Genomic DNA, 18,144 nt, shown 5'->3' with positions numbered 1-18,144 from the left:
TAGTCCCATACAGTGGCTGAGCTCAGCCAAACCACAGCTCATGCACACTCAGGGGGACTCTCACAGGTGATGCTCCACATGCAACCTGGGTAAGACCCAGGTTTTGAAGAAAGCACACGCTTTATGTTTTATCTCCTTTATAACACAGAGCAGAAGATGCAGTGCAGCAGCCCTTGTCCCAGAGGGTCTCCCTCTTCCCCCTAGCTGGGCAAACGCTTCCCAGCCTGCAAACTTGTGTTTGAACTAGGTCTGTATTACACAACATCTGCGTGCAAGCAACTCCCCTTCCCTTCCCTGCCAGCAGCTCACGCAGCAGCATGATGGATGCCAGGGCAGCCCAAGGCCAGGTGTAGGGGTTTGTTTGCACTTCTTCAGGGCTGCCAAGCCACGCTGGCACAGCCTGGCATGCAGCATGCTGGGGGTCACAATGCCCAAGAGGAATGTGCATCACCACCGCAGCTCAATGTCAGCAGTGCCTAAGCCTCCCTTTCACCCAGACAGACACACAGTGGGTGCAGTGAAGCACCCACTTCAGGTGGGTGTTGGAGGGAGGTGAGGAGGGAGAACTGCTCAGGGTGGCCAAGTTGGGTAGCAATGAAAAGGCAACCTCAAGTAGTGAAAACACTGCCTCTGGAGCAAGGTGAGGGCAGCTCCAGCCTTGTCTGCAGAGTTTTCCATCCCCTGCATGGCTAAAAAAAGTCCTGGAGATAAGTGCACAAGACTGAGTCTTTACAGGTGCCTGGTGCAGGCACAGAGTGACACTGTGCTATCCCAGGGCTTCCCCAGCTCCAATGCCTTTGATCCTCTGCTGTTCAGCATAACAGCACAAGGCACTGAGTCACCCCTCAGTCCCACAGGGGAATGAGGATTAATTAGTTGATCCTGGCACCTGCCTTTAAAGAGAGATATTCCATCACCACACGAGCCACAGGTTGTTACTGAGCTGAGGCAAATGCAGCCCTGGCTTCACGTCTGTGATCTCTGGAAGAGCAAGAAAAAGAAACAGCAGTGGGGGGAAAAAAATTGAGTTTTCACATTGGGGCAATGCCAATGCTGCTGTCAAAACTAGGAGTGGCCAGCACAGAGGTTCAGGAGAGCTTTGAGCTGACCAGTGCAGACAACGACAGTGCCTCAAGGACGGTCAGCCCTCAACAAACACCCAAGGCGTTCCAACAGTCCAAGCACACAGTAGGAGCAAGGCAGGCCCAGTCACAACAAGGCCTGCGCGGGCAGGCCCAGGCGCTGTCACCTTGTCACTGCACGGTGAGCACATAGCAGGATCAGAGAGCTTTCATGGGAAGATAGAAAAGGAATACTCCATACATACTGATAGAAAACGGGAAAAGCCTCCTTAGCTTGTTTAATGCTGGCTGGGCTTTTTAGTTTTTTCCAGCATGCCTGAGCACAGGTGCTTCAGCTGGCCCCGGCACAGCTTGTCACAGTGCCCAGAGGGTGCTGGGATCCAGAGGCTAGAGCAGACCCTGCACACCAGGACCACGTTTCCCAAGGGAAGGTGTTCTCTCTCGTTGTTTTTGCCCTTGCCCCACCTCGGTGCTCCTTCCCGTGACACGCAGAGCCCACGGGGCTGTCGTAGCCAGCCCGCAGCTGCACCTGGGCCGGCGGCGAGGAGGCTGCCTGCGCGTATGTAAAACACGGGCTCTCTTTCACACACCGCTGGCTCCCCTCGCAGAGGCGGGGCACAGGGCACCGTGCCTTTCCTGGCTCCTCTCAAAGAGCCCCAGCACACGGGGAGCTCCAGGGGAACGAGGGATGCGACATGGCAGCACGCGGCAGCTCTTGCAGAAGGAGCCTGTGGCGAAGGAAACGTGGCCCGGCACGGGCTGGGAGCCCATGCTGCTCAGCTGCCAAGGAGTCTGAGCAAGTCACGTCACTCCAGAGTCCCCCGTGCCCGACCTCTCTTGCAGGTCGGTTCTTCACAGCCAAGACAAACCCCTCCTGCACAGAGCAGACCCGAGGGGATGCCTTCCTGCCTAGTATCGCCGTGCCGTATTAATATTTAACAGCGAGGAACAGATCCAGAGACTTTGATTTCCCCGCTGGCCAATTCAAGGATAATTGAACTGTGCGGGGAATTTCAGCATTTCAGAGGGTGGTTTCGTTCCAGTTCACACCAAAACCTGACCGTGCTGCAGTGCCTTATGAGAAGGATTACAGCCAGTTTCAGGCAGCCTCCCTGCAGTGGAGTCAGGCATGTAAGCAGCACGAAACCAGCTGATCTCGGGAGGTGCCCAGCCAGCAGGCCCCACCAAACCCTCCCCCACAGAACTTTGGTAAAAGTCAAACTCTGCTAAAGAGGAAAAAAATTGATTTTTTTGGAATATTTTCACTCAATTCCAGATTTGCGATTCCAAAGTAATGTCAATTTGCCCTCATTACACACCCCCAGTGGAGGCAGATCCTGCTGTAAAAGCAGAGCAAGCGAGGCACAGTGAATTTTCACTCGCGTGCCCAGGGTGATGCAAGAAATCAGCCACAGAAATGAAACTAATCCAGTGGTTTTGGCTCCTGCCTCTGGGCTGTACCAGCTCTTGCCTTCTCTTGCATATAAATCACTTTTCCCCACCAGTGAAGGACAGCTGGTCACTGAATGGAAAGTGGCAGTGGTTCAGCAGCCCACAGCAACACTGCACACCGGCTTAGGGTGGGGAGTGGAGAACACTCAGAGTGCAGAGGAGACTGCCAGGGGATCTGGGCCAGCTGAATGGAAACAGAGCAGCTGGAAACCAGCCAGGGCTTCTGCAAAATCAAGACAAGTTAAAAACCCCACAGGAGGAAGCCTCTTCTTTGCTTTTGGCAGCAGGGCGGAACTGACCTCTGCCACAGCTCTGCCAGTCAGCTCCAGGCAGCAGAGCAGGAGTGCCTTCTTGTCCACCACTGATGTGAACAGTGGTCATGATGAGAGCAACCAAGGAGCTCTTGCAGCTTGACCACAGCTCCTAAGCACCACTGCTGACCTAAGCCAGCCGCTCCCTTCAAACTACAGGCCTTGGCAAGCAAAGACATCCAGTTTTAAGCAGTCCCCAAGGCAAATATCAGAGGTGGCCTTGAATCTAAAACTCTGCCGCCAGTTTCAAGGTTTGGAAGGGACAGATACAGCTCCCAGGGTTGGATTTATCTCTGATCTTTGTTCCAGGAACAGAAATGCAGACTTTCTCTCCCATTGATATAGACTGAACATATCGTATTTTATCATGCTTAAAAGTTGGTCTGATTTAACTGCTGGTGCAGCAGAGTTAGTCTTAGAAAACCTGGCACAGCGGAGAGCTGTAATCCCACCAGGTAATGCCAAGCAAGCTGGTTTGTGCTGAAATCTCTCACAGATCACCTCTGTGAGCTGTATGGCTAGCAAGCTGAGGATGCAAAATCTTCTTCAAGGGACTGGACTGAAAATGAAATCCTGTGGGTCAACCTGCCATAGCAGAGAAGACCATATTAGCACCTCATTTAGTTCCATCCCAAAAAAAAGCACTATGAAACCAAAGCTTATACCAGTGCAACTGGTATGAGCTCTTCTATACTAATTAAACTGCTTTTATTCTAATTTTGCTGACATAACTGACAAAACAGAAACACATCCACAAACTGAAACAGTCAAACCAGCAACGCTCACAGGTACTTTCACCACAGAGAGGGGGATTCCTCTTTGAAAATCTCCACAGGGATAGGGAACTGAAGCAAGAGAGAAGAAGAGAAAGCAAGTAACTTTAAAATGTTTCTGTTAGTTTAGATTTCAGTCAGCTTGGCAGGCTCTTTCACGAGGTTTGAACACAACAGAACCTGAGTAACTAGCCTTAATTCAGCTTCAGGCCTTCCATGCCTCTGATCCAAATCCAAGTACTATTTTCACAAGACCTTTATCAAACATTAGCCCTGGCTACTCCATCCAGATGAAAGATATCCTCAGCTGCCTTGTCTCCTCTGGTAGTAAGGGCAGTGTTATGGCCTGTCTAAACTAATAGCTGACAGCTCCTAGAGGTATTTACATAGTTGAAGATGTAGCTTTAGATGTGTCCCAACTACTTTGGGTTGTAAAACATGATGGTCCTGAGACACAGTGTCATATTCTTAGATACGCTCCGCTTGCCCTGCCAGTTCTAGTAAATACTTTCTCCTAAGAGTAAGAAAAATATTTGCCCCAAGGTGAAGCAGGATGCTGCTCTTAAGGAACTAGATTTTATTATGTACCAACTGAGATTCAGCCACCTGTAGGAAGTAAAAACAGCATCTTTCTTCTTTGAAAGTAGTAGAAGGAAAGAAATACCACATCTGAAACATAACAGTGGAAAAAAACCCTGCTCGAAGGTGCAGGAGTGGACAGTAGCACATGTGGGTTACTCCAAAGCATTCTGGGTGGATCAAAAAAGTTTCATTTTCACTAGTTAAAAAAAGCACAGTGAAATTACTCTTGCGGCCAAAGGGATTTAACCTGATTCCATCTGTTATTAGAGTGAACTGGAGAGCAACCTAGGATATGGAAAAGTCTCCTTGCCTTATGGGTGTTGCAGAGGACACAAAAGAGTGGCTCATTTTATGCCACTTCCCTTCCTTTCCTCCCACAGACTGCACCTGCACATCGAGAGCAAATCGAAACCAGCCTATTCTAAGCCATGGTCTCCTTTATTTTGAGGGACTCAAAGCAAGAGCAGGGCTGAGACAGCATAACCAACACAGAAACTTGTTTCTCAGCATGATTTTCCCCTCTCTGGTGGCCAAGTCCTGGTTAGTACCTTCAGGATGGCAAAGCTAGTTGAAAGTAGGGCATGCCCATTAAGCTTCCAATCCTCCTTACACAGAAAGACAGTTTGCACATGTCTTTCTCCTTTGGGTTTTAGCCAGAGTCCAGCCCTTTTGGGCATCATAACACAGCTGAATGGTTTAGCTCCTTTTGTTTCAGCTGACAAACACCCTAGCCCTCCCCCATCAGCAACAATACAACTGGAGCTGGGATTTGTGTGTCCTCTGAGCAAGGATACAGGCTTTGTGCCTTGCTGAGCTGTCTTTGCAAGGACTGCCAACACTCACAGCTGATTAAGCCTGCAGTGCTGCTTTCTGCTTTTCCTGCTCACAGACAGATGTCAGAAACAAGCTAACCGAAACAGTGCACACAGCTAGAGCTCTGCACCTAGGAACATTAAAGCAGACTATTAGGGATTAAATAAATTAAACCAGAGGGGAGCTTAACACATTCTCTCTAGGCTTCATTTCTGGGTAAGAAACATCCCAGCGTTTCAAAAAGCACTGTATTCTGGCAGGTGGCTCAACTCGAAGAGCAGAAAGGGCTGTATTTGAAAAGCTTTTGCCACCACCACATGGCTGAAGCCACGAGTGCAGCAAAACAACTGACTGGGAGTTCAAGCTGCCAGCAAGGAGGGCAAACTGGGCCAAGTGTCTGCAGGTTTTAGAGCCACATCGCTAATAAAGAGCATACAACTATTACAGATTACTTGTTTTATTAAATTAGAACTCTCAAACCTTAATGACTTGGCAGTAAGCACAAGGCACAACTTACAGCTGGTCACAACATGTTAGTAAAGGGATTATACACAGCACATGCCAAACCAGCTGAGACAACCTGTTTTCTGTGTGCTACTGTGGTTCTGGCTGCTGGGTTTCACCTCTGGTCAGCCCCAGAGGCTGCACTACTGGGGCTGTCTTTGGGCTTGACAGGTGGAGTCTTTTTCTTCAAGGATCTAAAAGAAAGCTGAAGTGCTAGATTATTTATCTTCTTTAGTCCCTTCCTTCCCAGTTAGGGACCAGACATGGAAATAGTGAGTCCTTTGCTAGGCAGATGTTCACACAGCTGGATCATTAACTGCCAAGTGCAGTCTATCTAGAAGCTGCAGGCCAGCCTTCCTTCCCCATCCTTCTCTGGGTGGACAGACAAAACCTGGCAGCAAGGTTTCACATTAGACCAAGGTGCTGCATTTCAACTGAAAGGAGCCTGCTGCCTCTTCTCTGGTACTTTGGAGACAGTAGCCTGTTCTTCTAATATTCCCTCAGAAAAACGTATGGCTCCTGGCCACTGGCAGAGTGGAAAAAAACTCAAACTTGATCATGAATGGGATTCAGATGTAATAATGGATCATAATCCCCAATTCAAACTGCCCTCCCTATCTGATATCCATGGAATAGGAATCAAACTTTTATTGAGAGGTAAGCAACTAGGAACAGTTCTGGATTAGTGGCCATGACAAGTCACTCAAAAAAAAGCTTCCCAATGTGATTCCAACTGCAACAGCTTGAATGCCTGACATGAAAAAAACCTGATGAATGTGTGTGAAGTATAACAATGAGAAGCTAATCATCATCAGACTTCCTCATCAGCGAGACAAAGGACAAGGCAGAAACTCCCGGTGTGTGACCAGCACAGATTCCTAACATTCGCACAAGTCGTTGAGCAGTAGCATTTCGAATACCTTCCAACTGCAAACAAAATGGAGAAATTATTTAATCAATGCAAAAGACGAAAAGCGACGGTAAGCTTTGATAAAAGAAAGAACCAGAGGAGGCATCAAGTGGCTAGCTACAGAAAACTCCAAGCAAGCCCATTTACGTTAAGGAAGGTACAGTGTTGCCAGCTGGAAGTGCTGAAGGGCTTACCAAAGGCACAGATTCTACCTGCTAGTAGGGAAACAGTCTCTGAGCATGCAGTGATAAGTACAGAGAAAAGTGAAGCGTGCTGTTGCTGAATGCCGAACTCTCCCTCCAGGTTTTTAAACCAAGCAGGTAATTGGAAAAAGTGGCATATCAGATGGCAAAATCGTCAGTGAAGCCACAAAGTTTGGCTGACACAAAACTTTACATGGGCAAGGGGATCACATGCAGCTATGGGGCTCCCAGGATGAGAAAATGCAGCAGGGAACAAGTGTACCGAGGCTTTGCATATCAGAGATGGTTTTTGTTAGCTTAAGCTTGGCTTCATGAGGTTTTGAAGCAGCACAGGAAGGACCAGATTACTAGAAGACTCATTTCAAGGACAGCCAGACTCCTGTACCTCTACTGTTCTTGTAGACAGAGTCTGGTCTCTGACACTTAGGAAGGCCAGGAGCATATGTATTTATTGTTACATGTGTTTATTGCTAATATAGTAATGTTTCTAACAATCACAGAGCAGTGGAATTCAGAAATCCCTTGAGATGTCAAATAAGCACCTTACCTCCAGCTCACAGAATAGCACAGGACTGCAGTAGGTTTCTCCTAATTTACAGACAGCATTCGTCTCAATGCTGCAAACATTCACCCTGCCAACTAAAAAAAAAAAAAAAAAAAAGTTTTCCCACATTACAAGCCTCATAGTCAGCAATCAGTGAAGAAAAGTTTTAGGAAATTCCACACCCACAGAACAATCCAGAGCTGAGGATTGGATTGAGCTAATTTTGAGAGCATAACAGAAGGTAAGGCAACAGTGAGCAGTGCAAACAGAATGGTACAAGTTTTGAAACAGAATTAGCACAGAAGTCTTTCATAATACTAACAGCAGGAATAGTACCACATCACTCTTCATGTAACATTAATATTCTGCATAAGGGATCAGCACACCATCAGCTTCCACTCACTCACTAAAAGTTCTCCTGACTCATATGGCATCACAGAGTGGTCTGGTCTCCAAGGAATTCACTTCATCAAGAGAGCCATAACACAAGACAACGCTAAGACTCCTCTACTTCAGAATTAGGCCTCCTGACCCCCAAACTCCAGGGACACAACACCTCTATTCCAACACTGAGCAGTACAGTCTGGCCCCTCTAGTTCCTCAGAGCTGAAGCAGGGAGGGTACACAGGAAAGCACTGGGAGACAGAAAGATTAGAGGCACAACAGGGCCAGACAGTACACAGCAGGGATACTAGTCTTGTATTACAACTATACCTGGTAGTTTTGTAGCTCATCCATTTAGATTCACTTTATTACCACAGTATCATATGCTTTTCACTGCTCATTAAGATTATCATTAAGACAGATCTGCAAGAGCAGATAGAACAGACTTCTGGAGTGCCACACACACACACAAAAAAAAAATCAATAATACAAATCATATTCAGGGATTAGGGACAGAGAAGAGAGGTATGACTGACAAAAACAAAAAGGAGGGAGCAAGTGAGCATGAGAGAACCGTGTTTTATCTAGGAAAATAATAAAAAAGGCAGAGGAGTTCAGAAGTAATTCAAACAAAGTTGCAACAAAGCCACTGGTTTCCTTTAGTTTGTTTCAAGTTAAGTCAGTGCCCTGTTGTAAGAAAACCAAGAAAGAGCTGTGCTGCTTGAAGAGGAGGAAGAGGTGCCATACGTACCCCCGGTGACAAGAAAGCACACTTTCCCCAGGAAGAAGCTGGCATCCACATGAGCTAGAGAAGTTTCGACATTCTTCAAGCTGTCAGAAAAGTACAGGCAATCCAGTTGGACAGGGAGGTTAAACCAGTGCAGAATAAGGATAACAGGAATAATTTTCAGAAGCACAATTAGAAAAACAATGATGTTAACATCTGCTGATTTGTGAGCTCGCAAAGTTCTGCTTTATGCTAAAAGCATGACATCAGAGACCTGTGTAATACCCACAGCTGTTTAATAACCCATAACATATCCTTTCTACTCAAGACTCAACAGTTAGAGTTAGTTTGAACAGTGTCCTCCATGATTTACAGACACTAAGCATCTGAATTCATTAATATCCAATGAAACTTCAGCACCACTTCGGCTCTTTCAGGAAGCGCTTGCCCACACATTTCTGCAGCACCATCTGTGCTGTAAGTATGCAGCTGGGCCTGTCATTTTTGGTAAATGAGAGCCCAGGATCATCAGTCACAAGTTAAGTAAGCAATAAAATGCTGACTTCTGTGCCTTAGCAAGTCTTTACTTGTGGCCTGGGGAAACAAGTATCATTCCTACAAAGGCAAGCACAAGATGATAGAAAAGGGATCAATCCCTGCAGACCTTTCTCTTTTGCCTTGAGATATCCATAGTGCTGACCCCACTTGACCAGGAGTATCAGTGAACTGGGGACACAGCCACAGCCACTTGCTGGTTATCGGGCAGCACTGCCCAGTGCACATCAGACTTCTGCATATTCTAGAACTTCCCAGCACCGCCAGCACTTCCATCTAATTCTAGACAGCATCTTTCCAAAGCTCAGTTTGTATTGTCACATATCCAGATCCAGAAATAAATTCTGCCTTCTCTGCTATGGCAGCTTAGTGCACAACAGGCATGTTATTGGACAGAGCAGTTCACTCCTAATCCACTGCTGGAGGCCAGAAAGCCACTGTATATATTACTGAGTTCTTCCACCACAGCAAGTCTTGGGTTTGAAACCCACTATTCAGCAATTCCAATACAGTAAAAATGCAGATTTAGCCATCAAACCAAGAAAGAATATTAGTCCATTAGTCCCCTCTCTCATCTTTTTGCCCTTCTCTTACCTGTACTTGCTCTTGATGTCAATTATAAACACAACCAGATCTATCCTGGGTCGAAGATGATCCCTCTCTGAAGGTAAGGGGAGGGATGTAGCAAGGTGACTGAAAGATAACAAATTTGCCAGTTTAACCAACTAGCTTGGCAAGACAGTACCCGCTCACCCATAATCACACAACCACTGTAGTTCACCCTGTAGCAAGTTACCAGGAAGCCTGCTAATTACTAAATACGTGGGCATTGAAGAGGCACTGTGATTGTTTAAGTGGTACTCTCATATCTTAGGCCCACTCATAGTTGCTGACAGGCACAATGGTAATTGCTAGACAAGGCTGGTTATAATGGGACGCTTATTAGAGCATAACAAGACTCACAGAAACATTTTCTCCATGCAGATCTCTATGGCAAGTCATTTCATTTAATTGTTACAAAGAGTCCTTTCTAACAAAGCAAACCCCAATTCTTTACTGGAATATTTTGCTGCCAAGTTTCAGTTAAAATGCATCAGTGCTTTTCTGTCACATTCCAGAGATCCTGCTCATATGCTCACACAGGAGAGGTGACCTTTCCAGGTACAGAAGAACCTTAAACCACTAATTTGTCACTAGAACAGCTTTATAGATGAAGTTATAACTCAAAAAGAGCTTCTATTATATCATTACCTCCCTTTTAACCCTTTTGCTATGTCAGAAGCTACTAGGTTAGTTCAGACATCCTTCTACACGGTACTACCACTGCAAATGAGAGCAGCTGGAAGAAATACAGGGTGGGGATTATTGCATCTCTGCCCACTAAAAAAGCCAAACAACAACCAAAAACAAACAAGCATACCAACCAACCAAAAACTCTACCAAAAAAGGTTGCAGCAGTACATAACTGGATCTTCCACAGGGAAGAACATTATCAGCACCACATTTTTGGAAGATCACCTTCATTTAAACTGGGCAAACAAACATCCCAGAAGTTCAGGCACTCTCACAACCCACTTCCTCTCTGGAAGCCAAGGAAGAAACATTGATTCTGGTCTTCTTGGGGAATATTACTTCTAGCAATTCAGTCTCAAGGACTTAACAGTTTTCTCCAGCAGCAACAGATCATGGCACACATTCCTGTCTATTAATCCTATATGGTTTGTAGTTTTGTTTGCTAGTCTGCTATTTATGGGAGATATGATTTAACAAAAACATTCTGAAACAAACACAAGAGATGAGCAAAGTGAGCTTGAAAGATACACTGCTTATTAATTGAAACACAAGGCAGCTTATTAATTTAAGGTGAAATTTAGGGAGACTCTTTGATGAAAGTATCAGATCTCCTTGGGGGGGAAGATGAAAGCAACCCAGAAAAGCACTGCATTGTTTGGAATTCTGTTGTATTTAAACCAACATGACAGGATGATGACAGCTGTCTCCAGATATGCACTGCAGAAGCCTTCTTCCCCCCCCGCCCCAACAAGCAATAAGAGACACAAAAAACCCAAGCCCTGTAACTCTTTGCCCAAGAGCTGTACCTGACAGGTAGACCTGTCAGATTAGATACTGTATTTGTTTGTAATGTGTACAATCCCAAAGTAACTCAGTGGGGCAAAGAACCCCACTGGCTTTGCTTTCCTAGCAATATTTACACAGGGATGTATCTTGCTCTGCAGCACGAGCACACGATTCTGTGCCTTCGGGCAGTTACCCAGCTGTAGTACCAGCAGCCATCTAGTTAGGGCACTCCACAGCTCAGCAGAGGCTGCAGGTTTCACACAGAAAATGGGGTAATTCATTTACTATTAGTTAGCAGAGACATCCAAGATGCCACAATCAGAGCACTACAGTCGCTCTAATTAGCCAGTAGAACATTAGCTTGGGTTGCTTTTGCCGCATAGCCATGGATTACAGCAGAGAAATAACACAAACACCTTCTGAAGAGCTGACTAAACTCATTTGGTCTTGGCAAAAGAGCTGTCAAGGACATTTTATCGTAAAAAGTTAGTTAATCAAGCTTTTAAGACAGGACATGTCATGCAGCTAAAGCTGAAATTCCAAGTGCATCTTAATAGCTCGAGGAGGAAAAGCACACGTGTGCATACAAACCAGAAAACAGCTACAAAGAGCATTTAAAGCAATGGACATCTTTCAGAAACACTTGTTCTCCTACAAGTACTTGCAAGCATTGTACCTGTCCCATTTTGTCCCAGGACGTTTAGTTTCTGTCTCCCAGGCAGGGGAAAAAAATGTGTTGTTCTCACACCTTTCCAATTTAGTAATTAAACATCTGTGCAACGTGTCAAAGGCAAGGGTATGCGCATTGTGAACACGAACGTGGGAAATGCTTCCCCCCCGCCGCCCTTTCCGTTTCCAAGCGTGCCCAAACTGCCTGCCCTGAGGACAGAGGGGTTTGCCCGCTGCAGATGCGGTCACATCTGGGCACTGGTGCTCTCTAGCGTTCGCAACAGCGAAGTCTCTCGCTCTGAACCGTGCGCTCTACAGCTCCGACTCCTGCCACGGGGACGGAACGTGCGCTTTTAACCAGTGTCGGTGCATCGGGAATCTGAAGCGGAAGCTTTCCGTGAATTCGCGTCACAGCCGCTGGTTTGCACCTCTTGGGCCAGGAGGCAGCGGGCCCCGTACGGGCCCGGGGCCGCAGGCGGCGCATCCCGCTCCCCGCCACTCACATGCTGATGTTGAAGTCGTTCTTCTCCTGGAGGATCGCCTCCGCCAGCTTCTGCTGTAGCGCCTCGTCCGAGCCCACGAGCTGCGGGCAGAGGAGAGCGCGCTCAAGGCCCGACACGGCGGAGGGCACGGGACGGGCGGGCGCCCACAGCGGGGCCGCGCCGGGGAAAGGGAAGGAGAAGGGACGGCGGGGCCGGGCCGCGGAGCGGCGCCACCGCCGGGCCTACCAGGAGAACGCCGGAGTTGAGCTTCGGTAGCTTGTCGAAGGGCCGCAGCACCGCCATCCCCGCGGGAGACGGCGCCACCCGCCCGAATTCGAACGGCGGCAGCGCTCCGCCTTGCGCGACGTCGAGCGGCGGGGCCTGCGAGGCGGGGCGGGGCCTGCGAGGCGGGGCGGGGCCTGCGGGGCGGGGCGGGGCCTGCGGGGCAGGCGCGGTTACCGGCGGACGGCAGGGGGCGCTGCGGGGCTGACGGCGATCGCCTCACGGGCTGTCCCGGCTTGGGAGGGACGCCCAGGGATCGTCGCGTCCAGCTCCTGGCGCTGGACAGGGGTCACACCACGGGCCCCAGGAGCCCCAGGGGTCACACCATGTGCCTGACAGCGTCGTCCAAACGCTTCTGGAATTCTGTCAGGCTTGGTGCTGTGACCACTTCCCTGGAGAGCCTGTTGCTGGGCCTGACCACCGTCTGGGTGAAGAAACTTTCTAATATCCTACCTGAATCTCCACTGACACTGCTTCAGGCCATTGTCCTGGGTCTTTTCGCTGGTTGCCAGAGAGACCGGTGCCAGCCCATGCGCTTTCCCTCACGAGGAGGTTGTGGACTGCAGTGATGCAGGGGTACAGCATAGAGCCCCTCTGAGCGCCACAGGGTGCGACAGGCCACCAAGGAGAGCCAATTACCCTAAAACCCTGCAAAGCAGCACTGTTCTGTGGCATCCAGATATCCCAGAGATCAGCTGGGCCTGAGGCACCCACAGACGATACCGGAGGGATGCTGAGGGGAGGACACTGGCCTTGCCTTGGCTGTGCAGGGGTATCATGAACAGCCTTTAGCTTCTGAGAAGCAGCGCCCTTATTACCGGGGCTGTGCTCCCTAGTCCTTTCCATAAGCTGTTGCCCATTTATTTACTCAAGACTGAAAAAAGACAAAAAAAAAGCAAAAAAAAAAAAAAAAAAAAAAAAGCAAAAAAAAAAAAAAGGCAAAGGCTTCAGTAAAATTCCACTGCCTCCTTACATTGCAATTTATAATGTGAGCCAATACATGGAATCCTAGAATCATTAGATTGAGAAGACTTCTGAGATCATCAAGTCCAACCATTAACCCAATACTGCCACGTTCAAAACAGCCATGTCCCCACGTGCCACACTTTTCAAACACTTCAGGGATGGTAACTCCCACACACACTTGGCCAGCCCGTTCGACTTCCTGACCACCCTTTCAATGCAGCAATGTTTCCTAATATCCAGTGGAAACCACTCCTGGAGCAACTTATCCTACCGCTTGTTACCTGGGAACAGAGACCAAGCCCCACCTGGCTACAGCCTCCCTTCAGGGAGCTCAAGAGAGTGATAAGGCCTCCCCTGAGCCTTGTTTTTTCCAGGCTAAACAACCCCAGCTCCTTCAGCTGCTCCTCCTAACATTTGTGCTCTGGACACTTCATCAGCTCCTTCTCTGCCCTTCTGTGCACATGCTCCAGCACACCAATGTCTTTCTTGTAGTGAGGGCCCCAAAACTGAATACAGGATTTGAGCTGTGCCTCACCGGTACCAAGTATGAGGGAAAAATGTTAACATAGTTAATACACTTTCATGCTATAAAGACTGCTTGATAACATAGCTAGGGAAGGGAATTTCCCTAACACTGTGTGGCAGTAGCAACTGGCTTTGCACACTGAATTATTCTGTGTGAGGTTTTGCAGCAGCTCCAGCAGGCTCGACATCCATCCTGCCCTTTCCTGGGTGCCTTCCCCCTGACCCTCCAATCTGACCAGCCTCTCCCCAGCCCAGTGCTCCCCTGCCCATGATACAGGCAGGAAGGGACCTGGGCAGAAGCACTGCAGTAACAGAGATAGGCTCAGTTTTTCTCATTCCAAGGTCAGAGCAGGAGGATGACATGCTGTTATGTAAAACCTCAGAGGTCCAGTGTACCTCAGTGGCCTGTGGTCCACCTTGCTGAATCTCCTGATCTTTGCCTCAACCCTGATTTTGGTTCCACCTTAGTGTGGAAGGGGGTCCAGAACCCATTCTGCTGCCTGCTGGTGCTGTCTCTCCCTGCCCTTTCAACCAAATGGCAGGAGATGTGCCAGGGAAGAAAGAAGGCTGCAGGAGAACGAAGACACATCTGCCACGCTGCAACAGTCTGAAGAGGAGAGGCAAAGGGGAGAGAGACAGGGTTAACGAAAGCCGACATCACATGGCCACTGTGGCGTTTTTGATCTTGACAAAGGCAGACGGTTTCCCTCATTGCCAGCATGAGACAAATTACAGGTGAAGCAGAAGAGATTACAAGATATTTCTGGCTGTTTTTGAGTTTGGTGGGGGGAAGGGAGGACGAATTCAGGGCAGACATGTCCTAAAGATGGGAGACAAGCAGATGCAACAAATAACAAGAGCCAGCTCCCAGGCTGGGGGGATGTAGGGAGCAAACAGAACAATGTCCCTTTTGGGCTCCTGAAGGTGTGGAAATATGTTAAAAGCTCTGGCACCCACCAAAAAGGTCTTTGTCCTCTTTCTGCCCCCTGTTACCTATTCTATTGCCCTACTAAAGGACCTGGGTGGCTTTAGGATCTGGTCAGGGACAGGCTTGCTGTGCCCTGCTGCTGCAGGCTTCCGTCTTCTCACCATGCTGGTGTCTGTCTGATATTCAGCAGATCCAGATGAGCTACGACTCATCCCACAGTAAGAAAATTATTTTTCATAGTAGAGGGTATTGTAAGGAAGTGGAGACTCTGGTCTGGCACTGTGCCTGCAGGTCTTGCCTAGATCTGTAGGTTGGCAAGGAGAGGAGGGGAGAGGGATGAGATGTGGTTGGTGTTGGAAGCCAGGGTATATTTTACATATCCCTGAGTAACTGTGTCAGGTTGTTTCACCTCTTACTGACCCATTTCCAGTTTGCAAAGTGGGAGTAATGAGTTGATCTCTGCTTCTGAGTGGTGCAGGAGAGCTGAGATGGATGCCAGTACACTGGCCTAGAGTGTAAGCAGAAGGGACAGGAGCAGGGCATGGTATGGAAGGAGAGAGCGGATTTTACTCCGTGGGCCATTGTACATTGCTCTGGTAGCACAAACCATTCCACAAATGGGTAGAAATGTATTGCAGTCAACGTGAAGATGTTCTGACGCTGCCAAAAACCCACAATTGACATCAGCAAGACTTGGCCTGGCCATCATGAGTGCTCCCTTGGAATGGGGCAGCTGCTCCTGGAGCAGGACTGCACCAGCCAGTACAAAAAATGTTAAAGAGCACACCTCGTCCTCATGTATCCATGGCAAATTTGCTGTATGATTCATCCAGTGGCTGCATCTCAAGATATTTTCTCTCTGATTTCTCCCTTGGTTCTCTCTGAGCAGCCAGAGGAGCAAAGGAAACGGGCTTTGGAGACAGTCTAGAGAGGAGCACTGACCCCAGCATGGTCCCAGCTGTCTCAGCAACAGCTCCCAGCTCCTGACCGCCCATTCAGTGGGAGCTCTATGAGATGTCACCCTCTCATGCATTACTGGCTCCAGGCTGACTTCTTGCCATCCCTCCCGCGAAGCCTGTGAAATAGAGCTCATGTGTATTTGATTGCACTTGTTCTTTCACTAATAGACAAAAATTATATCATTTGCAGCAAGTGCAGATTATTAGAGAAATTAATGACATTTTCACATATGTTGCTGGCAACTTCTGCTTCCTTTGGCAAAAGCTCTTCATAGCTATATTTAGACCCAAAGTCAGCTTTTTTCATTCTGCTCTTTAATTTAACTCACTTTACACATTTCCTTCATTTTTCATCAACCCAGCAAAGCTTCTGTAATGGTTTGTTGGGTTTTTTTTTTTTTTTTTTTGGTTTCTTTTTTGGTTTTTTTGAAGTTGCAGTAGCACTCAGAAGGTGGATTAGTCTGCTTTCCCACCAGACTATCCCCAACTGATGCCCTGCCATGCATCCCATGTGCCTTCTGCATCCTGCAGCAGCTCCCTCACCTCCTGCAGCTGAGCGGGGAAGCATTTCTGCGACCCTTGCTGCAGTTTTGTCCTCTACTGTGGACCTTGGGGAAGGCAAGTTTGATAAACTCCATCTTCTCCCATGCTTCTACCCACATCGGGAGAGTAATATTGGGAGACTGGTGTTGCTTTAAAGACAGGCATCAACCTGGGTCTGGTCATCTCAGAAGATGCTGATAAAAGGCTAAAAGACACTAAAGAACAGTGGAAAAACTTGTTAAGAAAGACTGGAATAACACTTAACCAGGCCTGGGATTAAGCTGAGCTCAGTACATTGTTTATGCTGTGATTATGGACGTGATACAAGCAAGAAGTATGTGCCTGAGGTTGCCTGACCATCTCATTTTTTTTCCAGCCAAGGCTTTTGTCTATGGTTTTGAGAAGGGTTTCATGATTTCTGCTCTGGCTGGGTGGCCCTCTCACATCAAACCCCATGTTCGCCCCCATGTTCTTCTTCCTCATGCAGGTGAATTTGTGGTTGCCCAGAGACATGGAAGGAGTCAGAGGCTTGGTGGTAGGCAGGTGTCCTGGGATGAATGGCTTTGAGGGGCTCGGTGTGTGCACAGACATTCAGAGGCTTCCTCCAAGCCAGGTGAAGGGGAGCTGAAAGGCCTCAAGGCACCAGGCAGAATGATATGCACAAGCTTATGCCTGGAAGACCTGAGTGGCACACAGCAGCCTCATCTGAGCTGGAAGCTGAACTGCAGCTGAAGTGTTTCCATGCAGATTGAGCTGCACTGGCACATCAATGCCTGGAGCTGTCTCGCAGCTTTAGCTCTTGCTGGAAACCAAAGGATATGACAGCACCTGAGAGCCCGGTCACAGGCAGCAAGCAGCTGCGTCAGAGGCTCGTGGTCTTCAAGCGTGTCCCAGCTCCAGCAGCACAAAGCCCCATGATTTTTTCTTGCTGCGTCCAAGGGTGCTTCAGACTCATCTGGGGGGGATTCCTGCTTGAAGCAAGAGAGGCTGCCACGTCATGACCTTGCCCACTACTGTGGTGGTGGCTGCAGAAAGATGTGATCACCATTCCTTGTCACATCCTCCCAGTGTTTGCATGGCAGGGAAGTGAGCCAGAGGAAAAATGACCTCGTGAGTCAAAACTATTGCTGTTCTGGGGTTTTGGCTGCATTGAACAGCATGCTGGCATTAAGCCCGAGCTTAAATCTGGGAATAAGTTGAAGACTGGCAAATACACACTGGCTCTGATGTGCCCCTGAGGTGACCTAGAACAGAGAGTAGGTACAGTTGGCTAGGGACAATGGGAGGAGCTTACACATTGTGGCCTGAATATACCTGGCCTGGCAGGCTCTACTGGGTGCCTGCAGCTTCACCACTGACGAGTCACCTGGATAAATGAATAGTCTCCTACCTTGTGCCAGCAACCACTGATCCCCCTCTCATTTTCTTTGCACACCTGGAAAGAGGTTTTCCTTTTGCCCTCTCAAATGGACTGTCTTTGCCTGCCCTACAGGTTTGCTCTGAGGATGCAATAAACAATATCCTTTCAAAGTTATTTTTAAAAATCTTTTTCTCCAAATCACAGGTTTCTCTCCCAGTATGGTCAAAACTGTGGGGCTTGTGTTTTCTGCCCCCTGCAGTGGGATTAGTGAAGCAGTAACTGTGCTGATTGTCAAGGTGTCATGTCCGAACTTCACTGAGGTTAAAATTAAGGCACAATTGTAGGCTCCACTCTGGCAATCATCTGGAGTGCCCACCTTACTGGGGCAAACCAAGAAGTAGTTAGCTAAACCTAATGGATCTGATCCTCCATGCAGATATCCTGCTAGGTAGGGAGGGCTTGCAAGGCCTATACTCAATGCTTCTAAGCTGTTATGAAGTTACATCAAGAA

At 48.2% G+C, this 18,144-nt stretch overlaps 1 protein-coding gene across 1 annotated transcript; it reads right to left on the bottom strand.

The window, feature by feature from the left end:
- Positions 1 to 3,555: 3,555 nt before the first annotated feature.
- Positions 3,556 to 12,446, bottom strand: CENPM (centromere protein M). The gene is made up of 6 exons (XM_038155579.1): positions 12,317 to 12,446; positions 12,092 to 12,171; positions 9,435 to 9,533; positions 8,310 to 8,389; positions 7,178 to 7,269; positions 3,556 to 6,444 (listed from the first exon to the last, which is right to left on the bottom strand). Exons 1-6 carry the CDS (start codon positions 12,371 to 12,373, stop codon positions 6,319 to 6,321), a joined length of 534 nt encoding a protein of 177 aa, XP_038011507.1. The 5' UTR covers positions 12,374 to 12,446; the 3' UTR covers positions 3,556 to 6,318.
- Positions 12,447 to 18,144: the final 5,698 nt, after the last annotated feature.

The sequence above is a fragment of the Motacilla alba genome, chromosome 1A (genome assembly GCF_015832195.1).
Source record: "Motacilla alba alba isolate MOTALB_02 chromosome 1A, Motacilla_alba_V1.0_pri, whole genome shotgun sequence".
In the NCBI taxonomy this organism is placed as follows: Eukaryota; Metazoa; Chordata; class Aves; order Passeriformes; family Motacillidae; genus Motacilla; species Motacilla alba.
The sequence above is the reverse complement of the archived record's forward strand: the minus strand, read 5'-3'. Positions and strand labels throughout refer to the sequence as shown.